This window comes from Ursus americanus, chromosome 32, assembly GCF_024610735.1.
Source record: "Ursus americanus isolate L20-20 chromosome 32, mUrsAme1.1.p, whole genome shotgun sequence".
NCBI classification, from domain to species: Eukaryota; Metazoa; Chordata; class Mammalia; order Carnivora; family Ursidae; genus Ursus; species Ursus americanus.
The window spans coordinates 20,707,686-20,726,902 of NC_142158.1; the positions used below are offsets into that span (position 1 = coordinate 20,707,686).

The 19,217-nt window shown below is 42.5% G+C and overlaps 1 protein-coding gene across 1 annotated transcript in view; it reads left to right on the plus strand.

The window, feature by feature from the left end:
• Nucleotides 1-19,217, plus strand: part of CAP2 (cyclase associated actin cytoskeleton regulatory protein 2) — a 129,794-nt gene that overhangs the window by 86,196 nt on the left and 24,381 nt on the right. Inside the window, exons 5-7 of the mRNA XM_045811669.2 lie at nt 8,971-9,114; nt 9,455-9,540; nt 11,862-11,967. Of these exons, the coding sequence (XP_045667625.1) occupies nt 8,971-9,114; nt 9,455-9,540; nt 11,862-11,967 (336 nt within the window). The remainder of the gene's footprint in view (nt 1-8,970; nt 9,115-9,454; nt 9,541-11,861; nt 11,968-19,217) is intronic.

Below are 19,217 nucleotides of genomic sequence, written 5' to 3' on the forward strand. Positions count from 1 at the left end.
TAGTGAAGTCCCTGTGCATTTAAGTAAAGCACAAAATGAGATCTGCTGTTAGCTTTAATGTTCAGTATCCCATAAAGTAAAACTGTAGGTGATTATAAAATTCATCACTGTCAGAAACCAGGCGATACCTCCCCAGATAGGTTAAGAGTTGATATCTTCTCAGCTGGGCCCATAAAATAAGCTGAAAGCATAACAAAGTGCAAGATGAGATCCTTCTCGGCCACCCAGTCTACTCTCTCATGCTTGCTGTGGATAACCAGCTTAAGTTGTTGGTTTTTAACTTAATATTTTTTTCTGGTTTCCTGCTGCCGTGATTTAGCATGTCTTTGTTATTGCTCATTATTGACCCACTGCATTCTTTCTGGATCTCAAATAATCCAGCTAATCACATGTCCCTACCATGAGCCCAGCATTTTCGAGGAACCTATTTTGTCAAATTCAGTCGAACTGGAGAGATATACTAGAGCGTCGTAGGTGTCCCACATTCATATGTTAGCCTGCACGCCCATGCGTGAGTGCAAAAGATGTGTCTTCTCTGGCTGCACTAATCTCTTTTTGCACTACCAGTGAAAGAAAGACTACCTATCAGAACAACTATAACGATGGGGCACCTGGGTGGCTCGGTCGTTAAGCATCTGCCTTCAGCTCTGGGCGTGATCCCAGGGTCCTGGGATTGAGCCCCGCATCAGGCTCCCCTGCTGGGAGCCTGCTTCTTCCTCTCCCACTCCCCCTGCTTGTGTTCCCTCTCTCACTGGCTGTCTTTCTCTCTGTCAAATGAATAAAATCTTAAAAAAAAAAAAAAGAACAACTATAATGAAAACAATAAATCTCAGCCTGATGGAACAGTTACTGTTACAGGGGTTTTTGTTTGGTTTTTTCGTTGTTGTTTCCATCTTCTGACTCCCACTCTTGCAGCGGGATTCAGGATATAAGGTATTACAAGGACACAAGCTGTTGTGGGTCATTGTGTAAACATTGAGATTTCCACTGAACTCCACTTTCTGTATCACATCCCTCCTCTTCTGAGATGTGTCAAACATCGAGAGCTTAGCGAAAATTGTGGCCCACATATCATGTCAGCAGAACTGTGTTCTTGTTCTGATGAATAAATTGTAGGTTTTAAAGTGAGGATTCCTCCAGCTACTGCAGCACAGAAACTAGAAATGATGAGAGCTAAGGCTCACACCTATGAACAGTGGCAGAGACAAAAATTGTAAGTGGGGATTGACAAAGTATCTACCCGCTCCGTGTCAGTGGCCCTGAAATCCTAAATAAGGCTTTGAGTGTTAAAATATATAACTTGAAATATATTGGTAACAAGAGTATAAGCTATTATTTGTATTTGTATTATTATCTGAACAGTGAAAAAAGTGACTTTGAAGAAGGCTCATTAGCCTGTGATTTGCTGAATGCTTTGGCAGAAAAGACTTTACATTAAAAACGCCCAATTTGTGGGAATGTAAATTGGTGCAGCCACTGAACAGTGTGGAGGTTCCTCAAAAAATGAAAAACAGAACTACCATATGATCCAGCAATCCCACTTCCGGGTGTTTTTCCCAAGTAAACAAAAACACTAACATGAAGAGATATCTTCACCCGCATGTTCACTGTGGCATTATTTACAATAGTCAAGACTTGCAAACAGCCTGAGTGTCAGTCAGGATGGATGAATGAATTAGAATACACACACACACACACACACACACACACACACACACACACACACGTATACAATGGAATATTATTCAGCCATAAACAAGAATGAAATCTTGCCGTTTGTGACGACATGAATGGACCTTGAGGGCATATGCTAAGCGAAATAAATCAGGCAGAGACAAATACCATATGATCTCACTTATATGTAGAATCAAAAAAAAAAAAAACCCATAAAACCAAAACCAAAACACTAAGCTCATAGAGAGGATACATTGGGAGTTGCTGTTGTGGGGAGGAGGGGAGGAGGGTAAAAGGGGTAAAGGAGATTAAAAGGTACAAACTTTCAGCTATAAAATAAATAAATCCTGGGCCTGTAACATAAAGCATGGTGACTGTAGTTAATAATACTGCATTGCGTATTTCCTAGGAGAGTAAATCTTAAAACCTCTCATCACAAGAAAAATATTCAGTGACTCTGTACAGTGGTGGTTAGGAGCCAGACTTGTGGTGATTATTTAGCAATATACACAAGTATCAAATCACTGTTATACACCTGAAACTGACATAATGGTACGTGTCAATTATACCTCAATTTTGAAAGAGCTCAATTTGCAACCGCAAGTGTGCTGTTCTACCTTTATGAGAACAATGGAACAGTTTGACATCAAGCTTCAGTGCCTTCCCTGAAGTTCGGTTATTTATTTATTTATTTATTTATTTATTTATTTATTTATTTATCTATTAGAGAGCAGGAGCAGGGAGGAGAGGGAGAAGCAGATTTCCTGCTGAGCAGGGAGCCTGGCGTGGGGCTTGATCCCAGGACCCCGGGATCATGACCTGAGCTGAAGGCAGACGCTTAACTGACTGAGCCACCCAGGCACCTGCCCTGTGCAATATGAAATTCTGTTTCATATATATGGATGCCTGTCTGTTAGTCTCTATGCTATTATGTATGTCTGAAATGGTTTGTTTTAAAAAAAAAAATACTGAAAAGTGCTGATGAGTATAATGGGTTGTTGAAAGATGTGCATTAAAAATTTAAGTAGGTGTTTTTGCATGTTAGAAGCTTCTCTCTTAGGTGTTAGGACAATGAAACTCTCCAAAGCAATTCATTCCCCTGAGGAGACCAAGTCTTCATGGATTTACTCTTTAAAGATGATTTTTAAGAAATGTAAGCAAAAGCCTTTGGGATTCTTAAGTGGATTTTTAAAGAGAGTTTAGCAAACCCTAAAATGAGATATGTGTGGAACGTAAATCCTGATGAACATATAAAAATGTTTTCCAAGGAGTTCGTCATGATGCAATATAATGACGACTAATAGGGTATCGTGTACATTTGCAGGGCTCGGTGAGTTTGGTTTATTTAGATGGACTTCTGTGACAGTTTTGCAAATGTTTCAAATTGACAAGTTGTTTTAAATGTACAAATGTTTGCAAAAGTCTTTCCACGAGGCATAGTCTCAAACCTCCAAAATGTTCTGGACAGTGGAAAAAATTTTATGTAAGAAAACACAAAGGGGAGCTGGCCTCGGGAAATGTCTACAGTTGCACCAAAGCGGGTTAACTTGAATTAATGTTTCTGAGAAAAAATATTTGCTCCTGACTTAAAATGGTGAAAACAATGGCTTCATTTATTAGCACGTGCCCAAATAATACATTTTTAGAAGCAAATACTGTTCCTAATTTGGACAACCTTTGCCTGTAACCTTTGCCTGTTCTTCATCTGCATAATTCATTCTGATAATTTCTGAATGTTTTCCTGATAGTAAGGACAAGGCTTAATATTTTTTGATATATGTAAATTTAATGATACCTATTGAAATTTTTTCTGCCGCCAAAGGTACAAAACTGGTTAATATGTTTTAAAACTTTTCCCTTAGTCACAAAAGAAATACGTGTACAGATTAGAAAATGTAGAATATATGAATAAGTCAGTAAAATTAAATAAAAATTTTATGTTAACTCTTTGATATGTATCTTTCCATATATATCTTCTGTGCTGTAATTCATACACATGTACACTCATGCATCAAAGTGGGATCGCCTGGTAAAACTTTGCACAAAAACACACTAGCCAAAGTAATAATGACTGATATTTGGTAGTACGGTTGGCTACAAATTACTGGGTGATGTGAGTTTTCTTGAATTTTTAATGTAAGTGGGATTCAGATATTTAAAATCCCATTTTTTTAATGCTTTTAAGTTTGCCTGAGTTGTAATAGTAATGCTTTCGTAGTATTTACATTTAAAACATTCTTTCTAAAATTATAGAGTTCTCACAGTACTTGCCAAGAATATATTGATGGGATTTTATTTGTTTGTGTGCTTGCTTGTTTTAATTGAACTGCTCAAATTCAGCTCTGAGGACTCTTCTTTATGTTCTTAATAGCCATTGTTTTTAGAGTAATTATTGTTATTTTGGAAGAAATCTCTAATAAGCATATCTACCAAGAAAAAAAGTAAACATTTAGCAGAGTCTTTTTTCATGTGGTGGAATTAAGTATGTTTATTGTTCATTTACGTTTTCCCATGGTTTTTTTCCCAGTGTTTCACAAATAGCATCTATTAGTTTTATAATCCAAAAAAAAGTATTTCAAAAGAAGTAACGATAGCTTGATCCATTCTCTACCTGATGTAGAACCACATAAAAACCCCGAATTCCAGAAATAGGCTTATTTCCTTTCACTCAGTGACACATCTTTGAGGTCAAAGTCCCAGAGTTTGTTCCATCCCTTACAAAATAGCATGAGTAGAAATTTGGTTTTCCTTTTTGGGTAAAGTTTCTACAGAGCTTGCTGATAAAGCTCTTTAATTTTACTTTCTGCAAAACAATTATTTCTGGAGCTAAACTGAGATGAAGCTGATAATGGGTCTCAATTCTTCTACTTGAAAGCTGAAACTAGGGTCATAAAGACATGGAAGTCCTGCAATACTCCCTCCTTCTGCGGAAGCCCACGGAACCTGGGGGAAGGGCAGGCAAGACTGTTCAGTTACTCTTCCTCTGAGCCTTGCAAAATGGTTTTCTTTCAGGGACAGGTCTCTCAGAATAAAAGAAACTTGAGTGATCAGTGTTAAAATAAGTAATCTGAATGAGACCTTTGTAAAACTGGCCAATCCGAAGTCTGCCTGAAGCAGAGTTGTTGCTAGACATTTCTGAGGAGCCATCGCCAGGACATCCATTTAAAAAAAAACAAAAAACGAAAAACTAGGAGGCCTGGTAAATGTATCTCCTTCTACAAGAGGAAAGCCCTTTTGTGGTGTTGATTGACATCTGCCTTTCAACCTGCAATTATCGAGTGTACCTAATACAGGCTCAATACTCAAACAGGTGCAAATACCTCTAACTCGTCACCTCTCCCATTTGCCTTTCCTTTGACATCCCAACGCCATCCACCTTGACAGAAATCACACCATCACCCGAATGTTCTCTCTGTGTTTGATTCCAGCTGTGAAAGTTCAGGATGAGCTGGAGAATGTAAGCCTAGTTTGAAGTACAGGAGAAATCCACTGGCACAGAATAAAAGCTATACTGTTTATTACGGTTATGCAAATAGCCGTTGTACTTAGATCTCTGAGCCTGGCTTTTTCTTTGTTTTTCTTTTTAATGAGGACAATTCTTCGTGCAGTTGCCAAACTGAGGCAAAAGAAAACTTTCTCAATCTTTATGATGCTTTCATCAGATAACCAATATAAAATATCTTCCAGAATACCCTGTCTCCTCAGACCTTAGAGTTTGTTCTTGGGAAGTTGGAGATAAATGAAGACGGCCTTAATAAATCTATCTAACATTGTAAATACAGTGTTTCTGGTTATTTTTCCCTTTGGGGCAAGAGGCCAGATATCACCAACAATTCAGACATTCTGGCCTTTCTCAAAAATGTCACTGCAGCAAGAATATTACAGCTTAGCAAATTGGACAAAATCAGGGTGTTTTTTAGTAGTTTTGCCATAAATAAAAATCAACTGCCTTCTGGAAATACCTATAACACACCTTCGATCGGGTGTTGAATTTGGACTTAAAAGAATCCCTGGAAGAGGGAAATTCCAGGGTTGCCTGAATGGCTCACTCGGTAGAGTGTGCAACTCTTGATCTTGAGGTCGTGAGTTGGAGCCCCATGTTGGGGGTAGTTTTTACTTAATTTTAAAAATGTTGTAATAAATAAATAAAAAGTGAAATTCCAAGGAGAGCATTTAAACCTGACTTTTGGCAGCCATTAACAAACAAACATGGAAGAATTGTGTTTGGGCAGGGAATGTCTGGTGGGAGGGGAAGGGTTGTTTTATTTAGAGGTTTGTTTGCTGTTGAGGGTTCAGAGGTGCTTGTTTGCCTCTCCTGTAAAGCCATTACACCCTTATACTAGTTTGCTAGAGCTGCCAGAAAGAAGTACCACAGCCTGGGTGGCTTAAGCAATAGAAATTTACTTTCTCCCAGTTCTGGAGGCTGGAAGTCTGAAATCAAGATGGCAGTTGATTTCTTCTGAAGCCTCTCTCCTCAGCTTACAGAAGGCAGGCATCTCCCTGTGCCTTCACCTGATCTTCCCTCGTACACATCTGTGTCCTATTGGGTTAGGGTCCACCCTAGTACCTCATTTTAACTTAATTACCTCTTTCAAGACCTTACCTCCAAATACAAACGTGTCCTGAGATATCAGGGGTTAGGACTTCAACATCTGAATTTGTGAAGGACACGGTTGAGCCCACAACCCTGAGTCAGGGTCTCCCTGACAAATCTATAAGACCTTTTCTTTGGAATGGTTCTAAGGGGAAGTAAGAAGGTGGAAATGTATTCTTGAATTTTCCACAAGACCTGGCCAGCTTCTGCAGCAACCTTTTTTGTTTTTCTCCTCCTTCAATATGGAAGAATTAAAAAGTCCACTGAGAACTTTGAGAACACCTTGCTCTCTTCGCCTGTAATTCTTTTTGTTTCTCCCGGAGAAAAACACACCTCTGTCCTTTGCATATCCCAAGTAGAATATCTGTCTCCCTGTTTGCATGTAAGTGATAAGGAGCTGGTCAGTGACTCTGGTCGATGAGAGGCTTCCCTGGCAGATACCTTGAGATCACCCCCCATTTGTTGAGCACCCCAACATACCTGACTCTGTACCAAGTGCAGATGTGTCCTCTCATTTACTCCTAACAGCCTTGTGAAGTGGGGACCGTTATCAACACTATTTTGCAGATGAGACCATGGAAACAGACACATTTGGTAATGTATGGAAAGGCTTAGTACATTGCCAGCAAGGACTTGAACCCTTAATGTCTTCACCGTACCTTTCCCTAGTGTTGCTGGCAGGGAGGAAACCTTTGTGTGGGGAGGTAACTGTATTTTTCTGAGCACCCAGTGCAAAGAGTTGTTCTAGCCCCAGCTCAGGGAAGCTCACTAGCTGATCTTGTCTCCTAGTTAGTGAGCTGGGAGAATTGGATTCGATCCACGCTTCTCAAACTTTCAGACGCAAATTCATGATGAGAAATACATCGTACTGTGTAGTTCAGTACACACATGCACACACACCAGTACACACACACACACACACGGGCACACACATGCAAACACACCAGTACATATGCATGCATACATGGGTTGCATAACTAAGACAAATGTTCATGAATCACACACTCACATGAAATACAGCGAATGCCCTCTGATAGTTTCTCTTCTCTTTCAGTTGCTTTTGGAAACACGGATTGTGACCTACTCAAATCAGTCGGCCGAAAGCTGAACTAGACCCCCCCAGTTTGGACTTCTGTAATCCTAAAATCCTATTAGCCTACATGGATGTTCCTTTGGAGCCTCTCTTAAATGCACAGACATTTATTTGAAGCAAACGAGTATTACATATTACAGAGGACAGCTCTTTTGCCTTCAGTCTGAGCTAATTGCATAATAGTAGTAATAATCACGTCCATTTATTGTGTCCCTCCCATGTGCCAGAGGCTTAAAATGCTGTGTATCCTGTAGCTACGGGCTCTAGGAATTATTATCTCTGACTTACAGATGAGGAGACCAAGGCTCAGGTTAAGTAATTTGCTCAAGGTCGCATAGGTAGTTAAGTGGCAGAGCTGAAATTTGAACTGATGTCATTCTAACTCCAAAGCCCTTACGTGCATTTCTTGTAGGGGAAGGGGTCTCAAGGGGTCGAGAAGGAGAAATGAGGTCTGGAAACTGCTGTAGCTGACTGCAGTGTCTTCCCTAATGGTCTCCTGTCCCTGGCAGAAACCACGGTCCTTTGGAATACTAAACCATGATTATACCAGTGATTAAAATCTGAAGCTGGGGAGCATTTCCCACCCCCCCCAACCCCAGGCCACCTCCAGACCGGTTAAATCACTGGGGGTGGGACCCAGGCCTCTATGTTTCAAAGCTCCCAGGTAATTTCAAATGTGGCCAAGGTTGAGAACCTTTGCTCTGAAGTCTCAGTTAAAGAAATTAAGGAGTTTTAAGGGCTTTTCCATTTTTCTTCCTTCAGGGAAGTAAATGAGATTTAGTAAAAATATTACCAAAACGTCTTCAACTACTTTTACAAAGCTGAAGTACAAACTGTTTCTAGTTCTTTGGAGCACATTAAAAAAAAAAAAAAATCAGGTAACCTCGTATCTACGTCAAAACCAAAGAAAGTAGAGATTGCTAAAGGGATGGATATGGGGGGGTGTTCTAGGTTTTGTCTCTGATACTTCATTAACTCAGCTCACATAATTTTGAAAATCGTTTTTTATGTGGCTAGAGACGTTAGTTGTTGAATTAATTAATCAGAAGCGAGAGTAACCAGTGGTCGTTGGCCAAGTTCACGGGCCATGATGTAGAAAGCCAAACCAGACTAAAGTAACTGTAAATATTAGAAACAATCACATTTTCGTAAAAAAGAGCCTCCGTGGAAGATTTCCACTTTTTTGCAGGGATTGTGGGAACCGTGGTCAAACCGAGGACCCTCTCTCACAGAGGATCACAGGTTTGATTAACCTCTCAGCCACTCTGATTTTAGACCTGGGTCGTTCCAGCCTGTGATCTGTGCGTTCCATTTGGAAATATAGCTGACCACACTCGGTGTCCCTGTGGTCCCTGCAGCGTTCTCTAAAACGGGCTAGGATTTGTCCGGGCCTCCAAAGGACAGTTTTAATAATGTTAAAAACATGTACAATTTTCGTACTTCTGAGCATGAAAATACAGTATTACCATAACAGCAACAACAACAATCCGTCCTATTCTGAAAGCCCCTGACAGATGACAGGTCCCGAGTACTCCGGCTGAGGCCAACCTGGATAGAGGCCCGAGCTTCTGGTCTGCCCTCAGTAACAGTGCTCGATGTTTGCTTGCAGAATGACGTGGCTGCGCTTCTGAAACCAATATCAGAAAAGATTCAGGAAATCCAGACTTTCCGAGAGAGAAACCGGGGGAGTAAAATGTTTAATCATCTCTCGGCTGTCAGCGAAAGCATCCCTGCCCTCGGCTGGATAGCTGTGGTGAGTCCTGTCTGCAGGGACTGGCATCCCGGCCCCTTGTCACTTGTTTGGAGTGTTATGGAGAACTTCTAGCTACCTTTGGGCTCCTTCCTCTGTCTGTGACACTGCAGGGAATTCCTCTCGGGGTGAATGCCCCAGATCTTTCTTACCCCGTTTACAGTTCAGGGTTGCGGCTTTGTGTTCTGAGATGTAGGAATGTCCCACCCACCCTTACAGAGCAGAATGTTTGCCTCCGACTTTCACTTAACATTTCCCTGGCTTTTCTTCATCTTTAAGGCATTTTCTTTCTTATCCTATTTCTTTTTCCTTCTATGCTTGGGTGACGGTCCTGTTCTCTCAGTCCCCCAAACCCGGTCCTTACGTCAAGGAGATGAATGATGCTGCCACCTTTTACACTAACAGGGTCTTAAAGGACTACAAGCACAGGTATGTATCTTCCTTTACTAGCCAAATGTTCGGTTGCTTCCTTGTTAGACATCTGTCCCAAAGCTTCATGTAGTTCACTCCTGATTCCTTTCAAAGGCTAGGTTGCGGTCAATGTTAAGGAACTATCCCACCTTTGCAGCTAAAGCAAAGTGGAAAGTGAGGTCAGTTATCCAGATAATGTATGTGCGTTAGAAAATCTGCCTCAGTTCTCTTGTGATGATAAACCCCCTACTTGAGTCTATGTTGTCCCATATGTGTTCCCACGACAGTCGGAGAGCTCTGTGATGGTTCGTGATGGACCGCCCTAGAGGGTCACAACTCTTTACACTGCCCAACACAGAGCTGCTGCGCGAGCAAAGAGAAGAAAAGAGAAATCAGGAAATGAAGCGTAAATGAGCAACAGAAAGGAGATGTGACCATTAACCAGGCCACTGGGAGGAAAACCAGCGAGCACGTTAAGACGAAATACAATTGGGGTGGATAGAGAGAGACATCTATAAAAAGAGCAGTGCAGATGAGTCCAAACCAAGCTGGAGAACCAGCTTAAAAAGACATGACATTCTACAGTACAATTAATAGATCCTAGAGACACTTAAACTGGTGTTGGAACTGAAAATGGGACCGAATGGAGGGAGACATGCCATCAGTGTCTCTAAACTACTCAAGCGATGGCATAGGATTTCTTCCCCTCTGATAACGTCACGGCTGACCCTGTAGTCAGCTAGCTAAATGTGATGTAGCAAAAATAAGAGCAGTAAAGTTCTGTTCCCTGGGCACGGGGCTCAAGAGTGGATCCCCTGCTGAGCCCTTGGGTGGCAGAAGCAGAAGTGCTCATCAGCCAGCAAATACAGGGACTCCGCATCTCGCTCAGTGACCCAGGCTGTTCAGTTGGAAAGAAACTTGAGGACCAGGTCATTGCCAATATTACGTATTCAAAATTTGCATAACTATTTCTCTTCTAGGTTATTTTTTGTTTTAACAAACACTGAGTAGATATGAAAGAATATTTATAAAATATATAGAAGATATAATTACAGCACAAAAAATACTCCTACATCCACCACTCAGTATAAGAAATATGTACCGGTATTTTTTACTGCAAAAAACAGACATGCTCAGCAATTCCGCTCCTAGGTATATTTCCAAAAGAAATGAAACATGTTCACACAAAAGCTTGTACACAAATATTGGTAGCAGCATTATTTATAATAGCCAAAAAGTGGAACCAATTCAAATGTTCGTCAACTGCAATAGATAGATAAAATATATATCCACACGATGGTATTGTTATTCAGCCATTAAGAAAATGAAATATTGATACAAGAGCAACATGGATGAACCTTGGAAAGATCCTAAGAGAAAGAAGTCAGATACAAAAAAAAAAAAAAAAACCCACATATTATATTATTCCATTTATATGAAATTCCAGAATAGGCAAATTCATAAAGACATAAAGGAGCTTAGCAATTGTCCGGGGCTGGGGAAGCTTGAGGAAAATGTGGAGTAACTGCTAACGGATATGAGATTTCTCGTTTGGGGTGATGTAATGTAAATTGACTGGCAATGGTTGCATGACTTTGTTGACCTAATCTATTGGGTTATGCACTTCAAGTGCGTGAATTGTGTGGGACGCGAATTATCATCTCAATAAAGCTATTACATTAAAACAAAACAAAAAAAAAAAACCCAGCCACAATGCTGAGCTCCCCTCCTAGAGTTCAGTCATTCTGTGTTCAGGAAACATGTGTTTGGTTGAGCACTGTGCCCAGTGCCACAACTGCATGCTGTGTTAGGGACTGGGTGTTCCCTGTTCGTAGGAAACATTCTCCTTGCAACAGCACCCTCCTTATCACTCTAAAATTCTCTAATTTCATGACACTCACGGCCACATAATTCGATCAGATTATTAGAAAGCCAGCCAAAGGACTTTTCCCCCGAATACCATTCTCCTTTCTGAAAGCATGTTGTGTTTCATTCTGCATCAGAACCAGTACAGAAAGAAATGGTCTCCCTCCACGTTCATCTCCCCGATAGAGAGCGCGTGAGGACGCATGGCCCAGATTGCTAGGTCCACTCCCCGTGGTCCTCTCTGCCCCACGCCTGGAGCTCAGGGAGGGCACTTGGCCCCTTAAAGGAGAGACCTGGGTCAGCGGCCCGTCAGGGTCCTTTTCAGAACTGGTTCATGGTGACTGAACTGGAAAGACAGTTGGTCCAGGGTCATCCAGAGCCTTCGTTACTGGATTATCATGTTCCCACCCATCTTTTTCAAATTTTATTTTTGATCCTAACTCTCCTTTCTTCCATCCCCTTTTATAACAAAGCGATTTGCGCCATGTGGACTGGGTGAAGTCGTATTTGAACATTTGGAGTGAGCTGCAGGCATACATCAAGGAACACCACACCACAGGCCTTACTTGGAGCAAAACCGTAAGTATCAAGTGCTCTGCCAGCCAGGGAAAGAAAGGCCGTAGAAATATTCGTTCCTGGTAGCCTAGGAACTTCACACTTAAGGATTTACCTCAAGGAAAGCATACGATAAAATGGGTATGTAGAAACTGTTTATGCAAGCATCATTTGTCATGGAGCAATCTAGAGATTGCCTGTAGGACATGCAGAAGGAAAATGGCTAAGCTGTCCATGGTAAGAACCCAACAAAACATTCTTCAGCCGTTAAAAGTAACATATATGAGGGACACCTGGCTGGCTCAGTCCGCAGAACTTGTGACTCTTGATCTTGGGGTCCTGAGTTCAAGCCCTGTGTTGGGTGTAGAGATTACTAAAGTAAATAAATATTTAACGTCTAACATATATGATGCCTACATGGAAAATTATTTACCAGCCAGTGTGATAGAGTGCAAAAGGTTTTGAGCAGTAAGATGGCATATATATTAAGAAACTGTGATAAAAATTAAAGGAAACAGGAAGGTTTGAAAATAGTTACAATTTCAAGGAGATAGAATTACTAATAAAAATGTCTTTTTAGATGTTTTAAATTTCTCTTTTGGTGTTCAAGATTTTTCTAACAGTATTTTTGAATACTCGGGCAATCCTAGTGCCTTGAATGGTATCTTAGTCGTAGGATAAAATCCCAGCCTTTGAGATGTTGACCATGGCCTTTGCCCTGCCCTCATCTTCAGCCTGTTCCGTCCTCTCTTCCCACCTCTCACTGCTTCCCAGCACCGCCAAACTACTTGTGGAATCCTGAACACATGCAATGTTTAGGTCAAACCAAATCAGATTGTTGTTGTTTCAAAGTTTGCAGATCTCAGATGGTTTAGCCCTTTTTGCAATGTCCCAAACATATGTCATGCTGTATGACCTTCCCTGGAATGGGTGTTTCTCCTCTGTGCTTCCTTCATATCTTGAATATAGCTCAGTCGTAGGCCTCAGCTCATACCCTTGTCATTTGTATGCGTGTTTTTTGGAGGCTCTCCCGCTCAATTGGAAATTCATCTCTGTCTCCAGCCCCTAACACAGTATCTGGCACGGAGCAAGTACTGAATAAATGGTTTGAACTAAATTGTAAGGTTGGGGAGGGGACGCCTGGGTGGCTCAGTCAGTTAAGCATCTGATTGTTGATTTTGGCTCAGGTCATGATCTCAGGGTCATGAGATCGAGCCCCGAGTGGGGCTCCACACTCAGTGCACAGTCTGCTAGAGATTCTCTCTCTCCTTCTCCCTCTGCCCCTCTCTCACACGCACTCTTTCTCTAAAATAAATAAATAAAATATTTTTTTAAAGTGTGAGGTAGGGGACTCCAAGCTAGACTCTTCCTTGCCCTCTTAAGTCTCTGCACTTGTTATAGAAAGACTTCCCATGGAAACTTCCTTCTGTTAGAAATGAATGTTACCTTTAAATGGTCAAAGTGGATAGTCCAACTGGAGTTAATACTGAGAAAATAAAGTGGCGAATTTGTGAATTCCATTCAGGGGTAGAACTCTCATTCTCCTGGTGGCCATGCTCCATCCAGGTCCTAACCCTCATCCAGAACTTTGATGTCGGTGAGGTCAACTTAATACCAACGCCAAGTTTGTGACTTTTCAAAGGAGTGTGGAACCACTGCCTTTGCTCCTCAACACTTGTATACAAATGTTAACATTGACCCCTATAGACTGGTGCTTCCTCTTATTTTCTACTTTGCCTATTTTCTCCATAAGCAGAAATGCATAGTTGCAAAGTACAATAAATAAGTTGATTTTTTTTCTTCTGCCTCTGATATTGAGATGAGTTCGTAAACACTTGAAGCCTTTAATATGGAAAGATGTGTAAGGATGCGGTGGGTGTTTGGGTGGATGGATTAGAATTATTTTTCATACACTTCCAGTGAGATGCTGTCTTGTTATAGATGAGTTTGTCATAAAGGGGGATTGTCACGTGTTTGCCGTGTCATAAAGGGGGATTGTCATCTCTAGAGAGTAATAAACTAAACAGCAAGAGTCCTTTGATGTCTTATTATTATATTCATGGTAGGTAAACGAAAAAGGAAAGAGAACCCATTTGTGGGAAATAATCATGTAGACAAAAGCTAGCCTGTTAGTTTTCTAATGGCACCCATGGAAAAGGAAATTATTTTTAAATAGTTTCAATACCTTTTACCACAATGTATGAAGCAGAGTAATGGTGTTTTGAATATATAAGAATCAAATATTAGTGCATCGAAAACCGGGGATGTACTGTATGGTGACTAACATAATATAATAAAAAATCATGAAAAAAAAAATTAAAAAAGAATCAAATATTAGGGTTGCTCAGTCAGGTAAGCACCCACCTCTTGATTTCGGCTCAGGTCATGATCTCAGGGTCATGAGATTGAGCCCTGTTTCGGCTCCATGCTGGGCGTGGAGCCTGCTTAAGATTCTCTCTCTCCCTCTCCCTTCGCCCCTCCCCACTGTCTGCTCATATAGGCGTGCGTGCGTGCTCTCTCTTTCTCTCCCTCAAAATAACTAAATAAATAAATAAATGAAATGGTAATTGTTATAAAGCAGAGCACCTACTTCACTTCTTTAATGGTAAAGTTTTGGCCAGATATTAAAAGTGAAGAAGGATTATGGTAAGAAAGTGTTGGTTCAGAAAACATCCTATGTGCAAAATCTTTTAACAAGCTTTAAGACATATGTACAGAAATATATTTCCTAATATTTTGGTCCTCTTCTTCTAAGGTTTGGGGTAAAAAATATATATATTACAAGATATATTATGAAAACCATAGATTTTGGGACGCCTGGGTGGCTCAGTCAGTTAAGCATCTGCCTTCGGCTCAGGTCATGATCCCAGGGTCCTGGGATCAAGTCTCACATCGGGCTCCCTGCTCAGTGGGGAGTCTGCTTCTCCCTCTGCTTGTGAGCTCTCTCTCGCTCTCTCTCTCTCTGACAGATAAATAAATCTTAAAAAAAATAGTTTTTAATTTTAAATCTAAATGACTGAAAACTATTTAAAAGATTCCAAAACATACTCCATATCGTAAATCAGACTGATTTCTCTTCACTTACTATGGTCTGTCGACGTAGCAGCAAAATGAACCCTAAACGTCTCTAGCCAGAATCGCAGCATTCTTGCAAGGGCTGATAGAATGCTCTGATCCGATGGCCTTGGGGAAGAAAAAGTAAATAGAAATAACTTCGTGTATTTGCCCACTGATCACAACCATGCAAACAGAATGTATTTATAAGAAGATAAGGATCCGAGAGAATGTAGCGCCATGCGGTGTTGGCGTTCACTGATACCACAACGTTCAGAAGGTCGAAGAAACACATTCCTTTTTAAGGGACCCAGTCAGAAAGCTTATGGTGACTTAACATCTCAAGTATTTTGAGTAACCCTTGTGTTTTCTCCATTCTCAAATCAGAGGTTGAGATTTGAGCCCTCTGAGGGCTTGGGGGACCAGCAGCAGGCCGCTCGAGGCTCTGGGCTCCCCGCTTTCGGATGTGATGGCTCCCCCTGAGTTTGTGGTTGGGATGGGATTTGCCAGCTCCTACCTCCTGACATTCGCCCTCAGACCGCAGCTGTGCCAGGCAACTGCAGTTCCCTTCAGTTGTCGGGGCGAAACATCAGACTTGGAAGCTGGCGATTCTTGGGGCCCGAGACTGGAGTGAGGAGGGTCTGTGCACAAGTGTGCGGGCGTCGGGGGTGGGGCGGGGGGGCAGCAGCTGTGGGGGTCATCTCTGTAGAACTTCTTGCTACCCTTACTGTGGGAAATGAGATCTTCTCGTTTCTGCAAGCTTTCCTTCACCAGGACAGTGGTCCAGAAGGACACTGCGTCAGAAGTAACTTGCAGTTTTCAGTTTAATTCTTGGCGACCCTTTTACAAGAGTAATTTACACGGTTTCCTCGGCGCTGCGTTCCAAACGCACTTTGTTGGGTAAATCGCCCTTTGGCAGGATCCCAGTAGAGACACTGTTATTTGTCATCCCTTGCAGTTGGTCAGATTTGTAATACTCGTTGGCAGTTCCTATAGATCAGACAAGAGCCGAACGGCCAAGCCCTCATCATCCGAAATAATGGATTTCTGTGTGTGCACTGGCCAGATCAGCATTCAGGCTGTTACTGTGTTCTGTGTGGCTCTGGCCAGGAAAGGGTCATGAAAAGGATTCCATGAATCGGATAAAATGTGGTGGTTGTCCTAGCTTTCTGGTATTAAACATGTTGACGTCTTTTGGCCCTTTCATGTGTCCTGGGTTGCTTTGGCTTTGGGTGCCGCAAGGGTGTAACGAGTTGTAGAGAGAAATAAAAGTACACGTAAACGACCGTGCGTGAGGTCCTGTGCAACAGGGACGTGACTGCTGTGCGGTACCCGGTTGACAGGCACCTTACCCCCAACACAAGTAAGTTGGGAGTGTTACAGTGATAGGCGAGGTGCGGTTTTATTTTCCTCAAAGCAGAACATTTTCTCATCGCTCCCTTTTCTGGGGGCAGATCTTTCCCTTCGGCCTCTTTCTCGGGGTAAAGAGCAAATGTCCGTTGACAAAGCAGAAGCGTAACAGTTCTCTGTGAGCAAATTAAAACTCAGCCGGAGGGTATTCTGGCTTATAAATAATGTAGGCGCTGTCGCGTGTCATTAAATATGTATGTCTTGTAAGTTTGCCTGTCTTCTGGCCTCTCTGGCTCCCTCTTGATTTTTGCAGAAGGAAACTGTTCTCAATCTTCTGTATCAGTATTTTCATTTAGAACTTGTACCAAACCTGGGCCTCAGGTTTATTGATCAGATGGCGTGTCGCTTGTCTGGGTCACAAAATTCCTTGATCTCGTCCACAGGGCTACGGCCCACGGAGAGTGGCTCGCTCCAGTCTACCTGACCACAGCTGTGTTCCGTCGACTTAATTGCTCCTGGCTTTTCAGCTCCCTTTTGGGGCTTTGGGTAACCAATTACTTTTGTTCTCCTATGGAAAAGATCCAGACTGCTCAGAGAGTTAGGAGTATCATTGACTAACAAAGTCGTTCCAAATGCACAGATAATGAAGTAAGCTTGGAATTGGCTTTGAACAGCCTGAAAGAAACTAGTAATTAAACAAACATAGCTTAAGCACCTACCATGCGCCAGGTTCTGGGCAAGGTGCCGGGAATGCAGAAATGGATATAAGACGCAGTCGACACCGTTCCTGTCCGCTGAAACTCAGATTCTTGCTAAAGAACATATAAACAAATACAGCGTGATACCACAGTATCACGCTAGGAGTAAACATGAAGCACGGTGCTCGCACGGAATGTGGGGGGAGCACGCAATCCTGCAGCGCAGTGTGGCTCCTGGGCCAGCAGCAATCTGGGAAATTGCTCGAAATGCAGGATCCAGGCCCCACCTCAGACCTTCTCAAATCAGAACCTGCCTTTTAACAAGATTTTCCCAAGTGGCTTATATGCATGTTAAGGTTTGAAAAACACTGCTCTAGGATATTCGAGTTGGACCCAAAGAGTCCAACTTGAGGGAGGCTCGGGGGGGATCTTTAATTTTTACTCTTTCATTTATTTAGCAATTCATTTACTTAAGAGCCGTGTATTGGCTACCTACCAGGTACGAGGCACACACCAGACTTTCTATTTACACTACAGTGTCTGCCATCAAGTGACAGGTTCTGATTATGATGCGAAAATAAATAACAATAATACAAGGCTCTGTTGGAAACTAAACCTTGCTAATTAAGCTTCCTGGGTGGGCGGAATGGGCAACAAAGGGGCTGATGTTTGATTTGGGTCATGAAGGATGAATAGGAGTTCGTAGAGCCCTAGGTAGACAGTAAAGGAAAGGGCAGTTCTTAGCTAGGAATTCAGTGCATGCCCCTAGGATACGAACAAAATACTTCGAGAGAAAAGCTGTGGGGACGCCTGGGTGGTTCAGTCAGTTAAGCATCTGCCTTTGGCTCAGGTCATGATCCCGGGATCCTGGGATTGAGCCCCACATCGGGCTCCTTGCTCAGCAGGGAGCCTGCTTCTCCCCCTGCCTGCCGCTCCCCCTGCTTGTGCTGTCTTTGTCTCTGAGAAATAAATGAATAAAATCTTTAAAAAAGAGAGAGAGAGAGAAGCTGTGAATTTTGCAAAGCTGAACGTAGCAAGAGTTGAGGCCAGAAAGGCAGACCGGGGCCAGGTGGTGAAATCTGTCTGCATGTCTTACCCTAACAAGATGGGTCCATATGGGGTATGCAGGGTTTTTTCCTTCACCATAGGTTTTTGAGCAAAAAGCAAGCACACCATAGATGGTGATTTAGGAATTGTGCAAGATAGCAAGATAGACGGGAAAGAGAGGAGATTGGAGGTCCTGATCCATGTGGGGAGGCTTTCATGGATGGCTGGAGCTGGGGCGATTACTATGTGACCTGGAGGGTGGAGGTGGAAATGCAAAGAAAGAGATGGAGTGGACACCAAGTTGAGGACAGAGCTGAGAGAGAGAGAGAGAGAGAGAGAGAGAGCTCAAACCTAAGAGAGAGAGAGAGAGAGAGAGAGAGAGAGAGAGCTCAAACCTAAACACCAAGTGTCCAATCTGGAAATCTGGGAGAGTCTTGGCAACATCAGTACAGACAGGGAAATCCGCAGGAGGAGCCGGTGGAGGGGCAAGACAACCTTGAAAGGGGCCTTCACCATGCCTTGTTTGGGGTGCAGGTGAGGCACTCTGCATGGAGAAGTGTAGCAGGCAGGTAAAGTCGCTAAGAGGAAGGCCTACAGACCATAGTTAAATGGACACAGAGACCAAAATAAAGAGGACATGGTAGAAGAAAAAATCCTGGGGGGCAGTGTTGTCTGGGGAATGGAATCAATCAGTCACGGAGACAGGAGAGGAGGTGGGGAATGGAGTCAATCAGTCACGGAGACAGGAGAGGAGGAGGAGAAAACCAGAGAGTCCAGGGTCTCCAAACTCAAAGGAGGACGGGCTGGCTGCCGCTATCCGCTGTGACAACGTCAGAAGGGTAAGGACTGGGAGAAGGCCGCCATCATCCACCGTATTGGTGGTCTTTATTTTATGATTTTATTGAAGTGGAGTTGACACACAGGACTCTGTTGGTTTTGGGTGTACGACACCGTGATGATTCAGTGTTTACGTACATTACGAAGTGATCACCGCCATGTCCAGTGACCACCTGCCACCACACAGAGTTATGACGTTATTGACCATGTTCCCTACGCTGTGCTTTTCATTCCCAAGACTGACTTGTTTTCTCATTGGAAGCCTGTACCTCCTGGTTCCCTTCACCC